The 22,648-nt window shown below is 31.7% G+C and overlaps 1 protein-coding gene across 1 annotated transcript; it reads right to left on the bottom strand.

The window, feature by feature from the left end:
* Positions 1-19,019: 19,019 nt before the first annotated feature.
* Positions 19,020-21,968, bottom strand: LOC127726645 (uncharacterized). Its single transcript, XM_052234080.1, has 2 exons — positions 21,344-21,968; positions 19,020-20,584 (listed from the first exon to the last, which is right to left on the bottom strand). The coding sequence occupies exon 2, from the start codon at positions 20,559-20,561 to the stop codon at positions 19,119-19,121; it is 1,443 nt and encodes a 480-aa protein (XP_052090040.1). The 5' UTR covers positions 20,562-20,584; positions 21,344-21,968; the 3' UTR covers positions 19,020-19,118.
* Positions 21,969-22,648: the final 680 nt, after the last annotated feature.

Here is a 22,648-nt window from a genome sequence, read left to right as displayed (position 1 = left end):
TTCCTTCTTTCGAATGATATTTACTGATAGCTTCAGTCCAGGAAATACCAATTTTTTATACACTAGTTAGCTCAATATATTAGACATTTAAAGAAAGAGTGGTATATGCGTAAACGAATAAGCAAAGCCAACAAGAAACATAGATATCAAGTTTGCATTCTTACTCTTCTTTCACAAGGACGTATCTTTTCACCTCGTAAGGCATATACTATTCAATGACTCACACACCCTATTACCGGAAAGTGCAGATAGAGGTGCAATATCGATTACATATCAAATACTGCTGTTCACAATGCAACGGCAATTGGAACAGCATAGAACATTCTCCTGGACACGATAGCAAACATATCTATATACTACTCATTTTGTAGTAGTGACAGCCAGTAATGAGGTGAGATTAATCTATCAGTCAACAGGATATAACATTTCCCAGTATCTTAACTGATTATCATATCATTGTAGCTGTTTGCAAACTTATCTAGAATAAACAGGTCATCATGTAATTTGTGTTTGTGCGAAAATACGATTTTTTGTTTTATTAGATAACCTAATTGTAAATTATCGCACAGATACAGTATTTATTGATCAGCGTAAACTTGGAAACGCAAAGAAAAAATAATTTAATCAGTTGCACTTTCATCAGCTTGTAATTCGCCTTTGTATGCACACGGTAGCGTGCTCAACTAGAGTTCAGAAAGTTGAGAGTTTGATTTCTGACCGACTTTTTTGTGAATGGTTGGGGTTGACGAAATAGAGACAAATGGGCAAACCAAACAGAGAATGGCGAAAAATAGACTTAAAATTACGACTTAAGGAAAACTGGTAAAAGATAAAGGATAAATGATATTTGGGTAATACAATCGAAATAATAGAGAAGCAATATCAAAAACATGAATGCAAGTGAAAAACTGAGAAAATAATTAGAAATTTCAACAGGAAGATCTATTCCTTTTAAGACCGGTATTTCCTGTTTCTACCCGAAAAGCCATTCACTTTCAAGCTTATATTGTATCTGACACTACATAATTTAGTATCTTCTTGACGTATGGAGTGTACAAATACATATACATTAGAAAAACAAAACTAAAGGAGCTTTAGGAAACAAGGTTTTTATCTATAAACTAAATACTGCGAGGAAAACTCACAAAATGGCTCTTGCACACAAACAAAGCAATGGCAAATTTAATTATTTATAACGAAAATTCGATCAATTTAAAAAGATAAAAAACAGTTAGGGTACAATTATATTGCATAACGAAGATTATGAATATTTTGAATAGTTTCAGAAAATGTTGTTTATGGAAAGTAAAAGCAGGTGCCGATTCAAAATTGGTACCACACTTAAAACGAAATGGTAATGTTCATATGATCTTTTGAAAGAAAATTGTTAAATAAGAGATGCACACTTGTATTATATTGTGAAGAATCTGCGAAAGTCTCATCATGTCCTGATTACATGTAGAACTTCAGGGGGAAAAGCGGATTCAAATGGGTTCTATAGTTTAATGATATGAAAAAGTCCATGTCATGCCGAGTAAAAATGTATAACCAAAAATACTCCATGCAATTCAAAAAGGGGAAGTCAAAAAAAAAAAAAAAAACTAAAACGCTATTTATCAACGGCACAAATGAAAAACAACTGCCATAATTTTTACTTTGTATAGGCATTTTTCGAAGAAAATGGTAGGTAAAACCTGGTTTTATAGCTAGCTTAACCTCCAAATTGTATGACAGTTATTTAGAGTTCCGTTATGTTGAAACAAATTGGATGTGCAACCGAAACAGACATAATAGAGTAATGTGGTAATAATTGGGACCCAGCAGCTAACATTGTTTATATAAACATCACAGACGTACACCACAACTGACAAATGAATTTAAAAAACATAAAAATCGACAAAGACGCCAACAAAAAAGTGTAGTAGATAGTAAATTTGACGTTGTCAATGACATCATCAAAAAACGTTTTTGTCATTGATAGCACATGCGTACCGTTTATAGTATACACTTTCTCAATAGAATGAGATTTAGGTAAATATAAATACAAGGGTAAATAAAATAGAAACAACACTGTAAAAACCTTTGTTTCCGAATCGCACCCTAGGACCCAGCTGATCCGATAATGCTCAAAGTTAAAAAGTCTAAAACAGGATGGCAGGATGCATAAATACCGAGTCAAGTCAAAAGTCATACGACCAAAAAAGGAAACAACAAATCATAGAAATGGCATAGAAGGTACAAAACAACTTAAATAAGTGAGATTTTTCTAAAGTTTCTTCACATTCTACGCGTATATAGCTATATGAAGCGGTTTATGATCAGTAGCAGATATAAACATGGGGCGGAAAGACGAACAGACAAATGCGAGTCGAAGTAACAGATTTAATAGTATATGCCACTCGTTTCAAATATCGTGGCGTATGATAAATAGTATTATGAAACTAAAAACGAAAGAGCAGGCATATGAATTAAGCAGAATTTTCCTTCCACAGAGTTTAAATGATGTCTACATGTAGAGTAAATGTCTAACCGCGCAATGTGTGTTAGTTTGTGACCGACTCAGACTAGTAAGCATTCAACAGTATTTGAAAAGTAGTTTATTGTGTTATGTTATTCATCAAAACCTTGGTTGGGGGTCTGGGGCTCGGGATGCGGAAAAATCGTTGCTCTCTCATGTCTGTGTTTCTTAACTCGTTTATTTTCAGATGCTTTCGTATTTACTCAAAGGTAAAATAACAAAAATACCGAACTCCGAGGAAAATTCAAAACGGAAAGTCCGTAATCAAATGGCAAAATCAAAAGCTCAAACAGATCAAACGAATGGATAACAACTGTCATATTCCTGACTTGGTATAGGCATTTTCTTAAATTATCCACTTGATCTCCTTTTTGCGGTATGTGTCTTCTTTAACGACCTATTTTTAAGATTTGATATCGACAAACATGTCATCAGTAATTATAAAATTCATACTGAATTCATCATATCAATGGTTGTAATAAAATACCGTGATTTCCCAGTCAAATACAAACCAACAATTGAATCTGAAATACATCTTGTAATCTCACTTGTTTGACGTGTAGAGCAATATAATTTTTTTGTAAAGACATAATAAACGACGTTACAAAGTTAGAACTCGTACAAAAACAAAACGATCAAGTTGTTTACATTAAATGTCAATATAATAAGGACATTAATAATCATACTAAATATAAAATTGTATTTTTAATTTACATATTAAGCTGGTTTGTTTATTATTTATAATTATAACAATGTTTTGTGTGATTTGCTACCATTTTTTTAACATCAATATGTAATAGTATTAAAAGGAAATTGTGTCATTTCGGGATAATATGTCCTGTATCTAATGTTTTCAAATCGGATTTGCAATCTACTTACTATTTAGAATGACATTTGTATCCTCCAATAGTTGTTTTACAGTTTGTTCGGGTCTTTCATGTACACAGACATCTGCAATTTAGTAAACATTGCATTACATTTGCCGTTGATTCATTAAGAAATCATTAGGAAACTTTGGTTGAAGCTACAGCAGGCAAAACTGGCTGTGTGTGGTTTTAGTTGTTCTTTTTGTGATCGTGTTGATATTGTGTGTCTCTAAGGTAATTACACATACTTCGCTTTCATAGTTCTAGTTTTGAATGTGCGCAAGAAGTTTAATCAAGATAAACGCTTCAAATGCTGCAGGTTTCTTCTGTGGTTTCTGTTTTTAAATTTAAATTTTTTCAAATGGAATCTTACCAAATTGCAATAGTCAGTTACTATATTGTCCAGCTGGTTAGATTATGCTTAAACGTAAAACTTGGCACTATGTAAAAAATGGATGATGTTTCTCTCAAAATAACTCTCAGATGTCTAAAAAAGCATTTAATCAATTTTGCTTGAAACCATTGAGTATGACGTCATTAAAGTGTACACCTAACTCATTAACACATACAGCGTATATATCACTTTTGAGCTTATTATTTTATCGTTTTACAAATTCTGATATATTAGTTGTCAACAGTTTAAAAATTCGATACAATACCTATTTTCATTTTACAGTCAAGAAATAAAAATATGCAACAAATCTTAATTGTTAACATTTTTAGTTACATAACGATACAATGTTTGTTTTAGATTTGACAAATCGCTTCAAATTTTTCTGACAAAACAGCAGACAGACTAGTTCCTTTTTTTTGTCCAAACTGTGCAGGGGTAAAATAGAAAGTGTAAATGCATACATAAAAAAATCAAAGTACAATGTTTAATATATATCTACATTTAAGTCAAAAAATCGTTTTATCATTTTTTATGATTATATGTAATATTTCATGAATTAAGCAATATATTATTTGTCATCAAGTATTTAATAAACTGTTCCGATGTAATGAAGGATAATGAAAAGATCCTCTTTAAGTTATAAACAAAAACATCCGGATGTATTGTTGGGGAAGAATGGCAGACGGACGACAAAGTGGTTGATGCGCGGCTTCAGCTGTTTGTATGAAATAACTTAAGTACTGTCCATCCAATATTTGTTTTCAACTTTTGATGTGTTCTTAATGATGACAAAGTGCAGATCATAATTATTTTGTAATTTTCAGTTTATCCATTGATTTTACGATGACATTAATAAATTTTATAATGACAGCCTTTTATTCAGTTGTTATTCAGTTGTTACTTTCTCTAGAATGTTTTAAATGATGTTAAAGACCAGATTTAATTATTGATATGCATCACAATATTGATATGTTCAAATTGGATTGATTGTTTATTGTTTAACCTTCCCCTGCCAATATTTAATGCATGGTCTGAACGAGAACATGGCTGTGATTTTTTACATCCTATGCGGACAAACGATACATGTAAACACCGAGTTGCGATCTTTAGTGATATTTATTAGAAAAGAAGTTTCTTGTAGTGGATTTTGTCGAATTTATGTCAAAGATGATACATATATTGTTTATTGCTGAGAGGACCATTTGAAAACAGATATGTAAATGGATAAAGAAAGCATTCATCATTTTATAAGCTAGGTTTTACCTTCTTTGTTGCAAATTGGCTTATGTTTAAGAAGACATCTTCTTATTGTTTTTTTAAATTTTATTGAAATGTTAAAAACTACACCGTTCTCTGTATCTTATTACACATATGTATATCTTGAAACTTTACACATTCGGTTCAAACCCTCATTTTGCATTGAGATTATAAGAAACATGTGAAATTATCAGGTGATGTTATATTCTATGGCCATTTTATAGTGCAGTTTATAATGTAGTTTATTGTTTTTTTTAAGTAAAAATAGATATTCCCCAATCATGCCAATAGTAATTGAAATACATGTTACCGTTTCATAAGTCAGAAATTAAAATTTATATAGACCAAACATGTATAAATTAAACTTTGCTAGAAGAATCAGTCACATTTAAAGTAAAACAACGATTTTTAATTGCGTTGTTTGACTATGAAGATATTTTTCATTTTTTTATTATTTTTTTTTTATTATTACATGTCATTTACATGCAACATTCTCACGTCATTAATCATTTTCTGTTATATTGAAATGTTTGTGTTTAAATCATTGACTCTAGTTCTGATGATTAATGGTGAGACATCTGCAGAGTTTAGATTTTTTCTTTTGTTTTAATACTGGCAATGCTAGGTCTTTACAGTAGTTAAGTAACAGCTTCCACTTGCAAAGTAATTAAAACTTCATTGGCTGTTTGATTAAGCATTTTTTGGCTTTAAGATTCCAAACGTTTTATGTTTTAGGGTTTCAAAACTTTTGAAAGAGGTTTACTTAGTGAACTTTGTAGTAACACCTGATGTATGCACGTGATAAAGTCATTTCAAGCTCGGCTAGCTAAGCTATACATGTATTTGTGCTTGTGTGTGTTTCACCAATTTAACAACTACAATAATAATTTACAGAAGTCCTATTGAGAATCAAGATACTTTCTATTATAATGAATCCAAGGACCAAAAAAGGTAGGAAAAAACCATAGAAAAAGAGCCATCTATATTTAATACTAATATAAATTAACAACTAACCCTCATTAGCAGGGGTTGGACTTATATGCGTAGGCAGTTATTGATAATGTACTTTGTTGATATTGGTTAGATACTAGGTATCATTATAGTTCGTCATTATAACATTAAGGGTATCAGTTTTATTGCACCACTTTGACAACTAAAGTCTCTCCAGTACTGCTCGAGTCCAATTTATTTTAAAAAATTGAAATGTTAAAGAGTTGATCAAACGAAAATTGATATAACGCATAGCCAGAAGCAAAATCCAGAAAGGGAATCGTATTTTCATGTCAGTACCGAAGGATTCACTCGGGTTTAACAATCAACGAGCAGACGTATAGACCCAGTGGTAGCGATAACGTTAACGGTACTAATTTAACCACACCAAATGCGCAATTTGACAATTAATGTTTTTTTCAGTGATGTTTTATGCCAAATCATTTCCAAATAAATAGCCTAACATCAACGTTGACGAGCTAATCAAACCCAAAATGACCTAAAGTATAGCGGATTCTTGGCAAGTAATCCAAGCTTTACATGAAGGAGATGTATTTTTTAATTCAAAATAGTTTCCTAATATTTTGTTAGATATAATAATATTCATTTTTACAAATGTACACCTTTGGAATTTCTTTTCTGTAGTAAAACAGCAATGCAAACAACTTTGTTTTCTACTTAACAGAGCTTAAAACAATTATAATAAACAACCTTGAAAATGAAAAAAAATCACTTTATGAATACTATTCGTCCGAAGAGCTCATCTGAGTTTGCCTTCATTAGAGAAGCAGAACTATTGAAAGACATGGATTTTATCAGTTTTAGTCTGGTTGAGTTCTATAAACATAAAAAATCTTTGGAAATGAAATACTGAAAGTGTTGGATTTTTTTCATTAAGATATTGTCAAAATTTTGAAATGCAATGACAGATTTGTTTGTATATCTGTCATTATAGTATACGAACACTGACACTTCATTGTAATATCTGGTAAGATTGAGGGAATTTGATGTTTTTTCCATTAAACATAGTAAAAGGAGTATATGTATATAAAGGAATTCATGTGCTATGTCCTTGTTTAATAATTAGTACTATTGTAGTAAATAAACCATTTTGTAAGATGTTTCGGCCACTGGCCTTCTTCAATCTCTGTATTATTCTTCTTTCTATTATAATGAAACCAAGGACAAAAAACATTTTATATTAAACGATATTTTAACAGTTCTTATTCTTATTCTTATTTTTTTTCTTTGAAAATATCTGTGTATTTTTTACACATAGAAAGATAGCCGACTTATCTTGCCGTCCCTTTATGATTTTTTCATTTAAATTTATCCCAAACAAAACCAGTGAGCATATGCATAATCTGTCTTCTTTTCAATATAATTAGAAAATGTTATCGTTCTTTGGTCAGATTCGTATACTACGTATCAAATGTATGATCAATTTGTTCCCTTTGAATCATTGATTATAAAAAAACATCAAATTGAACTCGATAAAATATATCTACACATCATGAATATATAAACTATTCTAGATATATATTCATGTGTAAACAGATGAAAAATATTGCAATGTTTAAATTCATACTATATATCAAATAAGACAGCTTTTGGCAATCTGTTGATAAAAACCGTGCATTGGGTTGCTTCTTACAAGCATTTGATCTTCAGCAATTTAGCATTATGTCAAAGTTTTACCTTTTATAAAATCATGCTATTGGAGTGAAATAACGATTGAATTGATAAGTTGATATTACAGACTCTTTGCCTAAAACTAAAAAAGTTAAAAATAGTATCCTTTTTTTCACTCTTCTACCTAAATACCCTTTGAACAAACGACAACTACTGAACATCAGGTTCCTGACTTAAGACAGGTGCAAACAAATGCAGAGGGTTTAAAAGTTTTAATACGCGCCAACCTTCTTCCTCACCTAAAACAATAGTGTAACATCACAACATAGAAAGACAAACTATAAAATATCAATTGAAATGGCTTAACGCAATCAAAAGACATATTAACAAAAACAAGTGAACATACACTGCACAAATAAATCTGATCTATGACATAATGTAAATACAAAATAAATAAAACAAGGGGATTAGATATAAAACAATATCAGAAGACAACCATAATCTCGGACAAAATGCCGCCAAATAAAATATCGTACACAGGTAAATGAAAATAATTTTGTTGTAAGGTATACATGAGTACAGAAATATGTTTTATACAAAATAGATATTTTTGTTGTTCATAGTACGAGAACAGAAGTGAAAATTATTGTCATACCAAACACTTATCAAAGGTGGAATATATTTAAAATAGTGTGACGAGATATAACGCTAAATAACAAACATGCATTACAGATTTTATCAACAGGCCAAATTAACACGTAAGTACGATTTGAGAGTACTCGCAGTTAATGACAGCTAGTTAAAAGCCAAAAACAATTAATAATAAAAAATCATGCATCAGATATTAAAATCAACTAAAACACATCCCAGGGATTTAGTGTTTTAACGTCCTGGACAGCAAAAGAAGACATGACTTATGCAACGCCAAAATAAAAGTATCGACAAGCAGTAGGATAGTTAGGAGTTATGCATATATATTTCGAATTGGTGTTACTAATTCCAATAAGCAACTTCATAATCTACAGGCCTTTAAGAATATATACCTTATGTCATTTGTTATCAAACATTTCTCATTCAATTCTTTTCTGTAATTTTGAAAGAGAACGGACAAGTAAACGGAAGCAAATGTGCATTAAAAAGAAATGCATGCGTACTGTCAAAGTCAAATACGGGATGCTGAAATAAATCATCAGCGCTTACCGTTTCAATTGTATCAGAGAGGATAAACCAGGGAGGTTGCAGATTCTAATACAGATAAAAGATTTATAATTCGCTGTTTTCTCTATTTAACTTGGTATTGTTTTCCATCGGAGATATTTGCAAAATAAATCACGGGTTGTTTTCTACAGATAGTAGTAGAAGTTATCAGTCATTTAAAAAATTAACTGTATGCTAATTTTTACAGGTTTCCAATATGACTATTCATAAAAGAATGTATCAACCTTTTTAAATTCGTTCGATTATACTTATCCAAATTGTAATTTAAATAGAAGCCTTCAAGGAAATAAACCAATAACTAAACAGGTTTATATGTGTTCCCTGAAAAGATAGCGACCCTTTGTATAAATTCAAAACACTCGCAATTTGATCACCTTGATTCTACGAAACAAAATTATTAATCGTAGTGACATGTTGCCATAACCAACTGAAAAAGGTAAATTATTTTTTTTTTTTTAAATCTTCCTTTCAGTTTGTATTTTGTTGTACTTTTATATCAAAGAAACCAAATATGGTCCTATCTTATACTTGTACATTTTATTACAAAGTTTAATTGTTATGTTTAACAGGAAGATATTTAAATATTTCATTAATTTCCTTATTCTTAGCGAATGCAAAACTCATTAAATGTTCTCCTTATACTGCATTATTTAATTGAAATTACTTTTTACGGAAATTTTATCAAAAAAATAAAAAAAGTATCAAATCTAAGAGGGTTATTCCCTTTACAATATTGATATCGTCATATGAAGGTACATGCACAGTTCTTTTTAAAGATACGACAATTTAATCAGAAGTAAATACATTTTTACATTTATTTGACTATTTAGTGTCATTTTTATATTACCGAAATGGAGGAAATTTCTCAAAGACTTTACAAGTTTTTGTGCGAAAGAGTAGTTGGCTCCGAAAAGATTGTACTTTATAGAAGACAATTTTTTAACGTTCGTGATGCATTTCTAAATTGCACTGGGACAAAGTCCGTTGAGTATGTTAGTAGTGGCAGTAAGGCCGAGGGATTACACTTCCAAGGGAGTGATCTGGATATTATGTTTATATGCAAGATGCCAGTACAAAATAACGATATTAAAAGCACCAGCTCTTCGTGTAAACGTATGCACACACATTTTCTATTTTTGGATATACATGTTGCTCAACCTGGTTTCGGAATGATAAGAGTAGACCAGAATCACCCTAAATTAATTAATAAAAATAGAAAAAAAAGTCCAATTGGAAACATGTTTTCGAAGTGTGTTGTTGTTACTGATTTCGGAGCAGTTCTTTCTGGAAAAATATGGAAATCGATTAATGCGAATTTGAATTGTAAAAAAATGTCAGTCAAGGTAAATGGACCCTGTTTGACTACACTAGATGATTCGATAGACTTTGCCTTTGCTTTGAAATGTGACAACTGGGCAGGAATTGCCAATTCATTTTTTACAAGATCGAGATCATCAAACTGGCCTGCTGAAATCTTAATAGAAAAGATCCGTCAACAAGGTATTTTGCTTGTTCCTGTAGGTAGCAAATCGGATTCAGTAGAAGATAATCCTCTTGAATGGAGACTTTCATTCTCTCAAGCAGAAAAGATATTGATTCATTCTTGGAATCATACACAATTTGTATGCTACGCTTTACTTAAGCTTTTTGTTAAAGAAGTCGTTAAGGTAGCTGGAAATGTTGACAAGTTAATCTGCTCTTACTTTTTGAAAACAACTATACTCTGGATATCCGAAGAACTTCCCCATTCAATTTGGACTCCAAACAATCTTATAAAATGCTTTATGTTGTGTCTTCAACGTCTGATTTATTGGAATATTCATGAATACATTCCTAATTATTTCATTCCAGAACACAACATGATTGACAGGAAATTCGAAGGGCAACCACGGGAATCTTTAGTTGCAATTTTAAAGAATTTTTATGATATTGGATGGTTAAGTGTTTTAGAATGCCAGTCACTGAAGGACTTTAATTGCTTTTATGATGCTAAAGTCGCTCAAAGTAGACACGAGTTTAATATAGCTATTATGCCACTGGTTAATATGTTTGGATATGATCCGACCATTACCGAAATTGTTGGAAACAAACATTTTGATTTGTGTGTGGATAAATTCAGTAATTTTGATCTTTCTATCAAAACACGAAGTATATATTTGCTTTGTCTTATTTGCCTTAGCGAAGAAATTGCACAGGAAACATTCTACAGAAGCCATCAAAAGTCAAATAAGAGTGACTATTCGTTGAGACGTAAGTGGTTTTGTCCAGCAATTATTGCAACGTACAAAGACTCTTTATCAGGATGGCTGATGATCGCTTTGTACTTTTATTTCCATGAACAATACAATGAAGCATTGACAATTCTTGATTACGGTAGACTTACATGTACTGTAGAAAAGTTGTTTACCTTCAACCTAAGGGACTGTACAGAGTTTTTTGTAACAAAGCCACCGAAAGAAATATTGCATAACAATGCTACCTTTAGAGACATAAGATTGCGGACAATGCGCAAGTTTATGTTAAGGCCGGAACCAAACACTGTCATCGAAACAGACCTGTTTATCCATTTGTCTAAAAAACCTCGAGCAATCCTTTGTCCATCCGTTGTTTTCCTGCACTATATTCAATTTCTATGTTTCTACCAGCTAAACAACATACAACAACTGCGAGATAGCTTACAGAGACTACATTGGACTGTTAAAAACAACTACTGTATCGACCGTATTAGCCCTTGGAAGAACAGAGCATGTTTATATCTGAGTCGAGCATACCAGATTATTGGAAACGAAAAAGAAGCATTGTTTTGGTTAACAGTTGCACAACGACTTAAGGACAAATCGTCTAATAGCCAATGAGTTGATTTGGTTGAATTTTGCAATATGTTTTAAATTAAAATTTTAGAATAAACTCATTTTTTGGAAAGTCATATATACCCGTTCAGTTTACTTTCTGTCATATTCGTACCAGATGAACAAAATGACATCAACGGGAAAGCGAATCCTAGTTTTCCGTTACGTTGTTTATCGAGTCTGTAAATTCAAATACGATCCAGGCATCGTATTGGTCATTTAAATAAACTTATAATGAAAAGGTTTACAATTTTACACTCTACGTAGATTTTTCAGTCTTGTTTTTATCGGTAAAAATAAATAAAAAAGTCAATGAAATATAATTTCTACAAAGACATATAAACAGTCACGGTCCAACCTTCTGTTGGCAATGCACACGATCATGTGTTTTCTAACTGTTCATGAGGTCTTTACACTAAATTCATTGGATTTTGTTTATTTAAGTCTAAGATAAATCTGATTTTAAGACGATTTTATTGGCTTTGAACTATGCTTTCAATAACTGTGAGTACTCTGATGTCTGTATTTTTTAAATTTTTTGTTTGTTTGTGATATTGTGCTTTGTGCCGTTATGTTAAATTAAAGAGATATTGTATGATTCGCAAATGAGACACCTGTACACCAAAGTTCAAATACAGTTAATGTTAGTAATTAATGGCCACCGTACTGCCTTCAACAATGAGAATACCCATACTATATAGTCGGCTATATGCAATTGAGAAAACTCACAGCCTTCTTTACAACAAAACAATTTACAAAAAACAAATAAGACAGACATGAACCAAGGACAACCACTGAATTACATATTCCAGACTTTTTTATTTGTGTTTGTATATTTCTAACCTTAAATGTTTAATCCATTTCAGTTATATCCTTTTGGCGTGAAATGAATTTATACACCCGACATTGTGTTAGTGTGTCATGGTAATTGTTTTTTTAATCTTATCTTTCATTTTTGCTTATATGCTTTGTTCATAGAGAGTAAATATGCATTTTTTTTCTTTGTTGACATAGTTTTTGTTTTTATAGTTATTCAGATTATAACAAAATGTACCCCAATTGTTCACATTTTTACATATTATGTCTATTTGTGTTGCTCACACCTTGTTGTCAATATAAAAATGTACCCCAATTGTTCACATTTTTACATATTATGTCTGTTTGTGTTGCTCACACCTTGTTGTCAATATAAAAATGTACCCCAATTGTTCACATTTTTACATATTATGTCTGTTTGTGTTGCTCACACCTTGTTGTCAATATAAAAATGTACCCCAATTGTTCACATTTTTACATATTATGTCTGTTTGTGTTGCTCACACCTTGTTGTCAATATAAAAATGTACCCCAATTGTTCACATTTTTACATATTATGTCTGTTTGTGTTGCTCACACCTTGTTGTCAATATAAAAATGTACCCCAATTGTTCACATTTTTACATATTATGTCTGTTTGTGTTGCTCACAACTTGTTGTCAATATAAAAATGTACCCCAATTGTTCACATTTTTACATATTATGTCTGTTTGTGTTGCTCACACCTTGTTGTCAATATAAAAATGTACCCCAATTGTTCACATTTTTACATATTATGTCTGTTTGTGTTGCTCACACCTTGTTGTCAATATAAAAATGTACCCCAATTGTTCACATTTTTACATATTATGTCTGTTTGTGTTGCTCACACCTTGTTGTCAATATAAAAATGTACCCCAATTGTTCACATTTTTACATATTATGTCTGTTTGTGTTGCTCACACCTTGTTGTCAATATAAAAATGTACCCCAATTGTTCACATTTTTACATATTATGTCTGTTTGTGTTGCTCACACCTTGTTGTCAATATAAAAATGTACCCCAATTGTTCACATTTTTACATATTATGTCTGTTTGTGTTGCTCACACCTTGTTGTCAATATAAAAATGTACCCCAATTGTTCACATTTTTTCATATTATGTCTGTTTGTGTTGCTCACACCTTGTTGTCAATATAAAAATGTACCCCAATTGTTCACATTTTTACATATTATGTCTGTTTGTGTTGCTCACACCTTGTTGTCAATATAAAAATGTACCCCAATTGTTCACATTTTTACATATTATGTCTGTTTGTGTTGCTCACACCTTGTTGTCAATATAAAAATGTACCCCAATTGTTCACATTTTTACATATTATGTCTGTTTGTGTTGCTCACACCTTGTTGTCAATATAAAAATGTACCCCAATTGTTCACATTTTTACATATTATGTCTGTTTGTGTTGCTCACACCTTGTTGTCAATATAAAAATGTACCCCAATTGTTCACATTTTTACATATTATGTCTGTTTGTGTTGCTCACACCTTGTTGTCAATATAAAAATGTACCCCAATTGTTCACATTTTTACATATTATGTCTGTTTGTGTTGCTCACACCTTGTTGTCAATATAAAAATGTACCCCAATTGTTCACATTTTTACATATTATGTCTGTTTGTGTTGCTCACACCTTGTTGTCAATATAAAAATGTACCCCAATAGTTCACATTTTTACATATCATGTCTGTTTGTGTTGCTCACACCTTGTTATAATTGAATTCTATTCGACAGTCATACAAGTGGGAAGTTCGCTAGCTATAAAATCAGGTTTAATTTCTCATTTTCCACATAAGGTAATGCCTGTATCAAGTCAGGAATGCCTGTATCAAGTCAGGAATATCACAGTTATTGTCCATTCGTTTGATTTGTTTCAGCTTTTAATTTTGCCATTTGATATTTTTGATTTTTCTAGGAGTTCAGCATTTTTTTATTTTACTTTTTTCAACACAATTGTGAAACATGTTTAAATTTGGAGGTAAAGTTTCTTTTCTATTAGCGGCAGTAACAATTATGTTGGGAATGTGGCTTTTTTAAGAACGTTGCTATTCGAAATTTTGATAGATTTTTTGTAATTGTCCGTTTCGTAACATCATTATAAATTATTGTATAAAGATAGATAAGTAAAAGAGGCAAAGGATCCCAATAACTGGATGAGTAGAAAAGGGAAATACAATTCTAATAAAAAAATGCAGTTAATTGGTCGCCATTAAGACATTAGTAAAACAAACACATAACCAAGACTGAGCATATACAAAGTCACCTTTATAAAACCATAGAAGAGGGTAGATATAATATGTAATATTAAAAACTTATAGTAGACAGCTCTCTCACAACCCTAAAAAACTACAACTGTAAACTATAAGGGCTCACACCACAAGCACGCATATATATATTCTATAGCATACACACAGCAGTAGCATGGTGATATTGATAGTTCGTTCTTATGTTGGATTGTTACGCTGCTGTCCAGGATTATGGCGAAGTTAGGACGCCTGCAAGCAGTTCAGTGAAATGCCAGTGTAGTGAATAAAAATAAGAAATTGTGGTATGAGTGCCAATGAGACAACCATCAATCCAAGTCACAATGTGAAAAAGGTAACCAATTATAGGTCAAAGTACGGCCTTCAACACGGAGCCTTGGCTCACACCGAACAGCAAGCTATAAAAGGCCCCAAAATGACTGCTATTTTCGGATTGAAGGCATCACAGCGACCAAGAGCAGGCAGGTGGAATACTCCAAGCAATGCGTTGTTCTGTTGCGTTTTCCGTTTTTAAGGGCTGGTTGTGTTTCTTTCTACTCGAAACAATAAGAATTTATATCCCTCCTCATTTTATTTTCAACTCTTTATTGATGTCCTTTGAGCCATTAGTTGAAAACCTCATGATCAAATTACATTTAAAGACCCCAAGTTAGAATGACCCACGGGTGATTATATATAGTATTTTTAAATACACATCTTTTTCCTGCTTTAAGTGAACTATGCGTAGCAATTAGACAGTATTTCGGGGTTTAGATTTTTGGAATGCATTTTGATCTTGTTTGTCTGCATTTGAATAAATAACAATGATTTATTAAGCACTAATTAATTCAAGATATGCAACCATTTACAACATTCTGAACTAGATCTAAAACTGTAAAGAAGGCGCGATGAAGTACAAGCCACAAAAGCGATTTCTTTCACCGAATTTATTTTGAAAAATTACATGCTACTGCTTTTCGTTTGCATTACATAAGATTTTTAAGAGCCACCGTGAATTTATTTTAGTAACAATCAGTAACAATATGTTAAGTGAAATAGACAACAAGAAGAGAAAATCCGCGTAACCTGGTGACGGTGCAACACTGAAAAAATATCATTTTACATGCTTTACATATATCATTCGGGGGAGGGAAATTAGCAGATTTACGTCGCTCCCTACGTGCATTTATAGATTTATCGATATTTCACACATTTTAATTGGTTCGATCTCAGAAAATATAAGTTCTATATATAGTACATAATTTGCATTCCAAAGAAATAAATATTTAAAATTACGTGATTGTACTACATGTATGCCTTCAATGCTTTCAAGCAAGATAATTCATCATAATTTTGAAGAGCATTTGATTTTAGATTGCCGACTTCTTTTCAATTTTGAATTTCATTTCAACACCTAGGCAAAACAAACTGCGATCCTGGCTATTAAAAAGGACGTATCACGTTACTTGAAAAACTCTAAAGCTATTGGAAGTGCATCATATATCTATCGATAAAAGAGATTACATTAAAAAGTAAAATAGCAAAAATACCGGACTCTAAGTAAAATTAAAAAAGGAAAGTCCCTTATCAAATGGCAAAAACATAATTCTTCAATATCTTTGCATTTACAGGAGACAATTTGTTCTAAGAAGAATTGACACCATTTGCCAAAAATCTATTTTTAAAACAATGTCGGTAATTTTCTAAAGTTTTTGTGTGGCAAGACTAAAACGATTGTGCTTTTTTTTTCTTTTTGCAAAATGACCAGTGCAAATATTCTTTTTAAGGACGAGAACAAATTCACATTTAATCCAATATCAAGGTTTTACAGTATGTCAAGCGGGATAAAGCACCATAGTTTCGACCATCTCTATATAATATTGGTACGAGTATGTTAGATAGACATTTGCCTTGAGACAGGCAACCTATACCTAAAGCTATCCTCGCAGTTATTGAAGGAATTCTGTTCAGTCCAGAAAGCGTTGCATTCTCGATGCATGAAGTATAGAATATGTTGTTCCCATTATTGACGGACATGGTAGCGTATTTATGTATTGTTCTTCCCTCTTTAGAGTGTGATTTCCTATTACGGGAGGTTCAGGAACTACCATATGTCTATACCCTAGTTAGCCCTATGGATTCAGAATAAAAGTGTGTTGTAAAGTTACGTAAATGCGAAGCAAAGCAAAAAACGAAAATCAAAAACAATCAAAAACAAAAAGACAACTTATATCCAGTTTGCGTTCTTTCGCAAATAGGTATTTTTCACCACATAAGGCCTAAAATATTGAATGATTGACACAACCTATTACCGGCTATCGCTACTGTAGGTGTTGATTACATAGGTAAACACATAAAAATCTGCTGTATGCAAGTTCGATGGGAGGGAAATAATCAATATAGTCAACCAACACTTGATTAATTAGTGAGTACATCATCTTAATAGCGGAATGTGAAGTTAAATGATAATGCTAGCTTTTGTTTCCTTTTTTTGAGAAACTCCTGTATGAAGTCTGCCTCATATGACTCAAAGAAACAAGTCGACAAGAATAGGAGCAGAAATCTTGCATGCTCTTTGTATGCTTCTTTTTTTCCTGTTTTTTTTTTTTTTTTTTTTTTTTTTTTTTGTTGGGATTAGAGTGTTTGTTGTTTGTTGTGTTTTTTTTGTAGTATAACACTTGCCCTTGAGGATACAACAGATACAGTTAAGTTTGCCTCATATCTTGACTTATATCTAGAAATCGACAATGAGGGTCGGTTGAAAACAAAAGTTTATGACAAAAGAGATGATTTCAGCTTCCAAACTGTAAACCTTCCATTTTTATGTAGCAACATTCATGCAGCGCTTGCATACGGAGTATATATCTGCCAGTTGATACGATATTCCAGGGCTTGTATTTCCTATCATGATTTCCTTAATAGGGGGTTGCTGCTCACAAAGAGGCTATTAAACCAAGAGTTTTAAGTGGTTAAGTTCATCTCTTCGTAAATTTTACGAAAGCCATGGCGTTATCAGTTTATTTTCGACTTATGAGTTTGAATGTCCCTTTGATATCTTTCGCCTCTCTTTATCATGTCATTTCGTCTATTGACAACTCAGATTTTTAGTACGCTTCAAATCAATAATACGTATGATAACGATTTGTGTGCACACGACTTGTTTTCTCGAATAACCTTCATATGGAACGCTAAATGCCTAAAGCTAGGTTAGCCAAAAATATAAAACGGTTGTGACAATAAATTACAAAACGGCAAAATCGTTAAAACATGATTTGACAAAAGCAAACTAAAAGATAAAAATAAAAAAAAATATTTGAAAATTGTTTGCATTGAACATGTTGAAAATCAACAAATGCATTATTAATCACGTGATTTAAAAATCACATGAAAATTTTGCATGTTGATTTGTTGTCGATACGAAGAAAGTTCATTGATGCTAAGGCCTTTTGTATATTTAATAGTTTTCTTTCTTCCTGTATTTTCTTTTTAAACATTTCACAGGACATCTTCTATGTCCTTTTTAACAAATTAAAACACAAAAGATAAATTGAACCGTAGTTGACCTTTGACTTTGAAAGACTCATCGTGAAATTTGGAGAATGCTCTCACACTTTTCAACCTTAATCCATATTTCAAAATACCAGTCAGGTTTTATCTTTTTACATTAGTAACTATAGTTTAAAATCTTTGTACTATGTAGATATATATAGAATTCGAACGCTGATAACCCTGGTTGGGTTTTTTTTTTCAACGAATTGATAAAATCTATAACGCATTATTTGAAAGATTTAGTTTCACGAAAAAAATGCGCAATTCTGTAATAACAAGAAAGAAGATAAACTTGTGTTTTAATCCTGTTTTTTGTTTCTACTACTTCCATGACTTCTGTGTTGGGTTTGATCACGATCCTTTTCATGGCAAACTAACGAACAAAACCTGCGAGGTAAAACTGCATCTTTAACATCTTTAAACGTTTAAATAGCTAAGAAATGATTTTTCTAATGCATGCATCATTTCTTATTGTACGCTACAAGATAGCGATTCCATTACATGCACTTAATATCATACAAATATATTTGTTGATCAAATGTGTTGATTTGAGTGTGCATGCATTACTATTAGTTCGATAATTTTGCTTGATTAAATTATATCCTTCAGGCAAATGTTTTAATCATAGGAACACCTCAACATATAATTCACATTTTGAAAATTTAATTTTAAAACAAAACAATGACTATATAGAAAGCAATAAATCAGAGATATTAGTCATACAACTGAACAACTGGCTTTCTAGTCACCTTGAATCATTAAATGGGATCAAATGAGTGTAGGAAGGGACTTTTATGTCACAGCTCCCATAAACTGGAAGATTACATGGTAGTATTCGTTCTTGTTTCCAGCTGTTTGTCTGAATATCATATACATCTTTTTCAAATCTATCAAAGTTATTATCGGAAACAGACGCGCCAACGACGTAAATACTGTTCCATGCAGCATACATACCAAAATGATTTCCTTTTGTAGGTAAATCTGCACAGAAAGAAAATATTTTCGTCCGGATGTCATACTGCAGAAAATATCCCTCGCTTGAAGCAACGAATATTTTCGAATCATGGAGAAGGGCTCTGCAGTCCGTACAATGTTTCGAAAAATTGGCCACTACTTCGACAGTTTTTTCATTTGGGTCAAAGGTTAAAAGGCCCGTTGACTTTATATTTCCATCACTTAATAATTCGGCAACAATGTATATTTTATCAAAATAAGTCATACATGGAGCGAATGAAAGTTTTACGTTGTCCGGTAGCTGTGCAATTGTTTTCCATGACTTTTTAATCGATAACATATTTCGATGGTGCTTTATGTCCAGTTCTTCAATTTCTAACACATTGTTTCCTTTATGGTGGCCACCAAGAGCGTAAATGAAATCTCCAAGAACCACCAATGAACACTCTGACCGTTGATGATTGAGATTATGACAGTTTTCATGCTTTAATAGAACAGCATCGTACCGAACCACATGTTTGCCAGATGCAATGTAAACATAAGGTGCTTCGGTTTCATCTTTTTGCGCACAAGCAACAGAAAACCTGTCCATTACGTCATGACTTTTAAACAGTTTCCTGTGACATACTAGATCGCCATCGCAGTTGAAAACAACAACTACTATAGTAGACTTTGATGTTATAGACGGCATGATCATAGCATGATATAAATGGTATGTTTTTTCGGTGTCGTAATATTTTCGAGGAGACCGCTGTCTTTGGACTGAATGTAAAAGTTTACCGTAAAACTTCAAACGATTTTCATGATTCCAATTCAGCCATTTTGCCAATGCTCGAAAAATGTCATCATGTTTAAAAACGTCTTTGACTTGACAAATTCTTTCTAAGTTTTGTTCATGGAGGTATTCGAAAGAATCAGTATCCCACAGATTCTTAAAATGTTTGGTTATCAACGCTATGGCTTCTTTCTTGAGAGATAAAAGCTGATACTTTTCCGCAATTTGTAAAGCATCTATTGAATTCTTGACATCGACTATTTCAAGCAGCTTCTCCTCACAAGCTGTCTTCAGAGGACGAGATATGCCACTTACTTCTAAATACAACGAAATGTCGTCAATATGAAGTAGTTCCTTACAGACTTGGCCAGTTTTGAGAACTTCCACAACATGCTTTCTGATATGCTCCGGGAAACGGTGTACCATCTCACACCTATCACAGCTCATTTGACAATACATCACAACGGACGAATTTCTTAATTCTGTAAGATACAAGGAAGATCTACATTTAAAATACTGTATGACTACTTCTAAAACTTCAGGAATTTGTCACACAAGAGTATACGTTGCATGGAACTATGAAATTCCAATCAGAAGCAACAAATAAAAGTTATGTATATGTTAACAAGACATTAATGTTTTCTTCCGCTTTGGACAGCTGAAACACATGAAAGCCTATATGAGTCCTCTATGTATAAACAAACTGTTTAAAGGTTGTCGTTAAGTATGATTTAAAATGCATTATAATATTTGATTATGTAAAATTGTTATTTCCCTTCTTTAATTGATTTTAAATATGCAAAGGAAAAACACTCCTTACAATTCAGATGAATTTATCAAAATACTTCAATTTTGCATATGCAATATTAGATACATTAAAGTGTATGAATAAGAAAAACACTGAAAGCACATGTGATGTTTGAGAATATAATTTCTGACACAAATATTTGACACAGTAAATAGCTTTCCTAATACATAACCGCAATTGAGCACAGTTAAAATAGACAATGACCAGTAGTTTAATAATACAAACGCATTAACAATAAATGTTTATATAGTTTATAAAGCCTCTCGCCTTATGATAACATGTTTAACCTAATAATCAAGCCAAATAGATTTTATCAAAATAATATATGTTAGAATTGCTACAAGTTCTAACACACTTTATATAGACTTCTTTCTTACACTGTTATATATAAAAATAAATACAAACTAAGACATGTTAGAATTACTGATCTTACCTTTGACGCTACAATATACTTTTTGCAACACACAGTTATTTCCTAACAGATAAAAAAGAGTTTATGTGTTATGTATCTATCTTTTGTAATTTTAAATATATGTAATATAACAATAATGTCGTTTCGTTTCTCTTTATCTATATAACTCCTATTTTGTGTGGGAGTTGGTAATTTTCAGAGGCTAAAAATAACTTATGTACACTCAGGTTGAAGTCTTATGATAAACATCCGTATAAAATTTACCTTTATATTGAATCCTTTACCAGAGTGTTTACTGCTAAGATAAACTATCATGCGACTGATCCCCGCGCCAACGACAAATTATTCATATGTCAACCAATAATTAAATTCTTTGATCAGTTATATGTATTTGACAATTATATTCTAATACTAAATACAGACCCACAATATAGTTAAAATGCATTACTAGTATTTTTAAAACATACAAATGTACATATCACTATTTGCACATAAATGACCTTGCACTTTATCTACAAAAGATGCACATTTAATTATTTGGGTTATCGATATTTCATTTTGCGTCTTTTAAAATAGAATAAAAGGTTGAAAAAAGTTATACTTACAGTTGACTTTAAAATAGATATTGTAGAAGTTTCAAGTAATACAAAGATTTTAATTTGCAAATTATTGTTATGAAAGTTTAAATTTTAAATAAAAAAAAATATGCATTCAAATTTGTATTTTTAAAATTCTGTTTGCACAATTACAGCATCACAGATCAAACTAGTGCAATAATGAGTGAGTAATATTATGTTGACAATGTATAGACATGATTTACAATATTTAGACATGAAATGGTATAGATTCAATTCGATGTTTTTTTATATTTTGTGTTCCCGGCGAAATCATAAGGAGTATAAATTGGACGTTATTTTTTCAGATTTAAGCGTTCCCCCTTGAACATCACACCCACCTACACACACACACGCACACACACACTAACCATGTAAGAAGTTTGAGCAGGATGTATCAAAAACAAACTGATCAAGCATCATACGTTCAGAGGAGGATGTACTAAACAAACCTGATTATGAACGATTTTTTAAATACTACTATAAAATCTCTATAGTTATGACATGCAGTTTCTAAACAGGAAAACTATACCACGTTGATATGGAATAAAGCAAAAGGATTCCATTAATTAAACGAACATGGTTGACTACCAATTACCAAATCAATTGGTTATTGTCTTGATTCTTTGAAATGTAGAAATTTATTTCTACCTAAGCTCTGATAGTAAATTGAAATAAATAATCAGGTAATTTATGTTTAACATTTCCGATC

Source organism: Mytilus californianus, unplaced genomic scaffold (genome assembly GCF_021869535.1).
Source record: "Mytilus californianus isolate M0D057914Y unplaced genomic scaffold, xbMytCali1.0.p SCAF_18, whole genome shotgun sequence".
Classification (NCBI taxonomy): domain Eukaryota; kingdom Metazoa; phylum Mollusca; class Bivalvia; order Mytilida; family Mytilidae; genus Mytilus; species Mytilus californianus.
The sequence above is the reverse complement of the archived record's forward strand: the minus strand, read 5'-3'. Positions and strand labels throughout refer to the sequence as shown.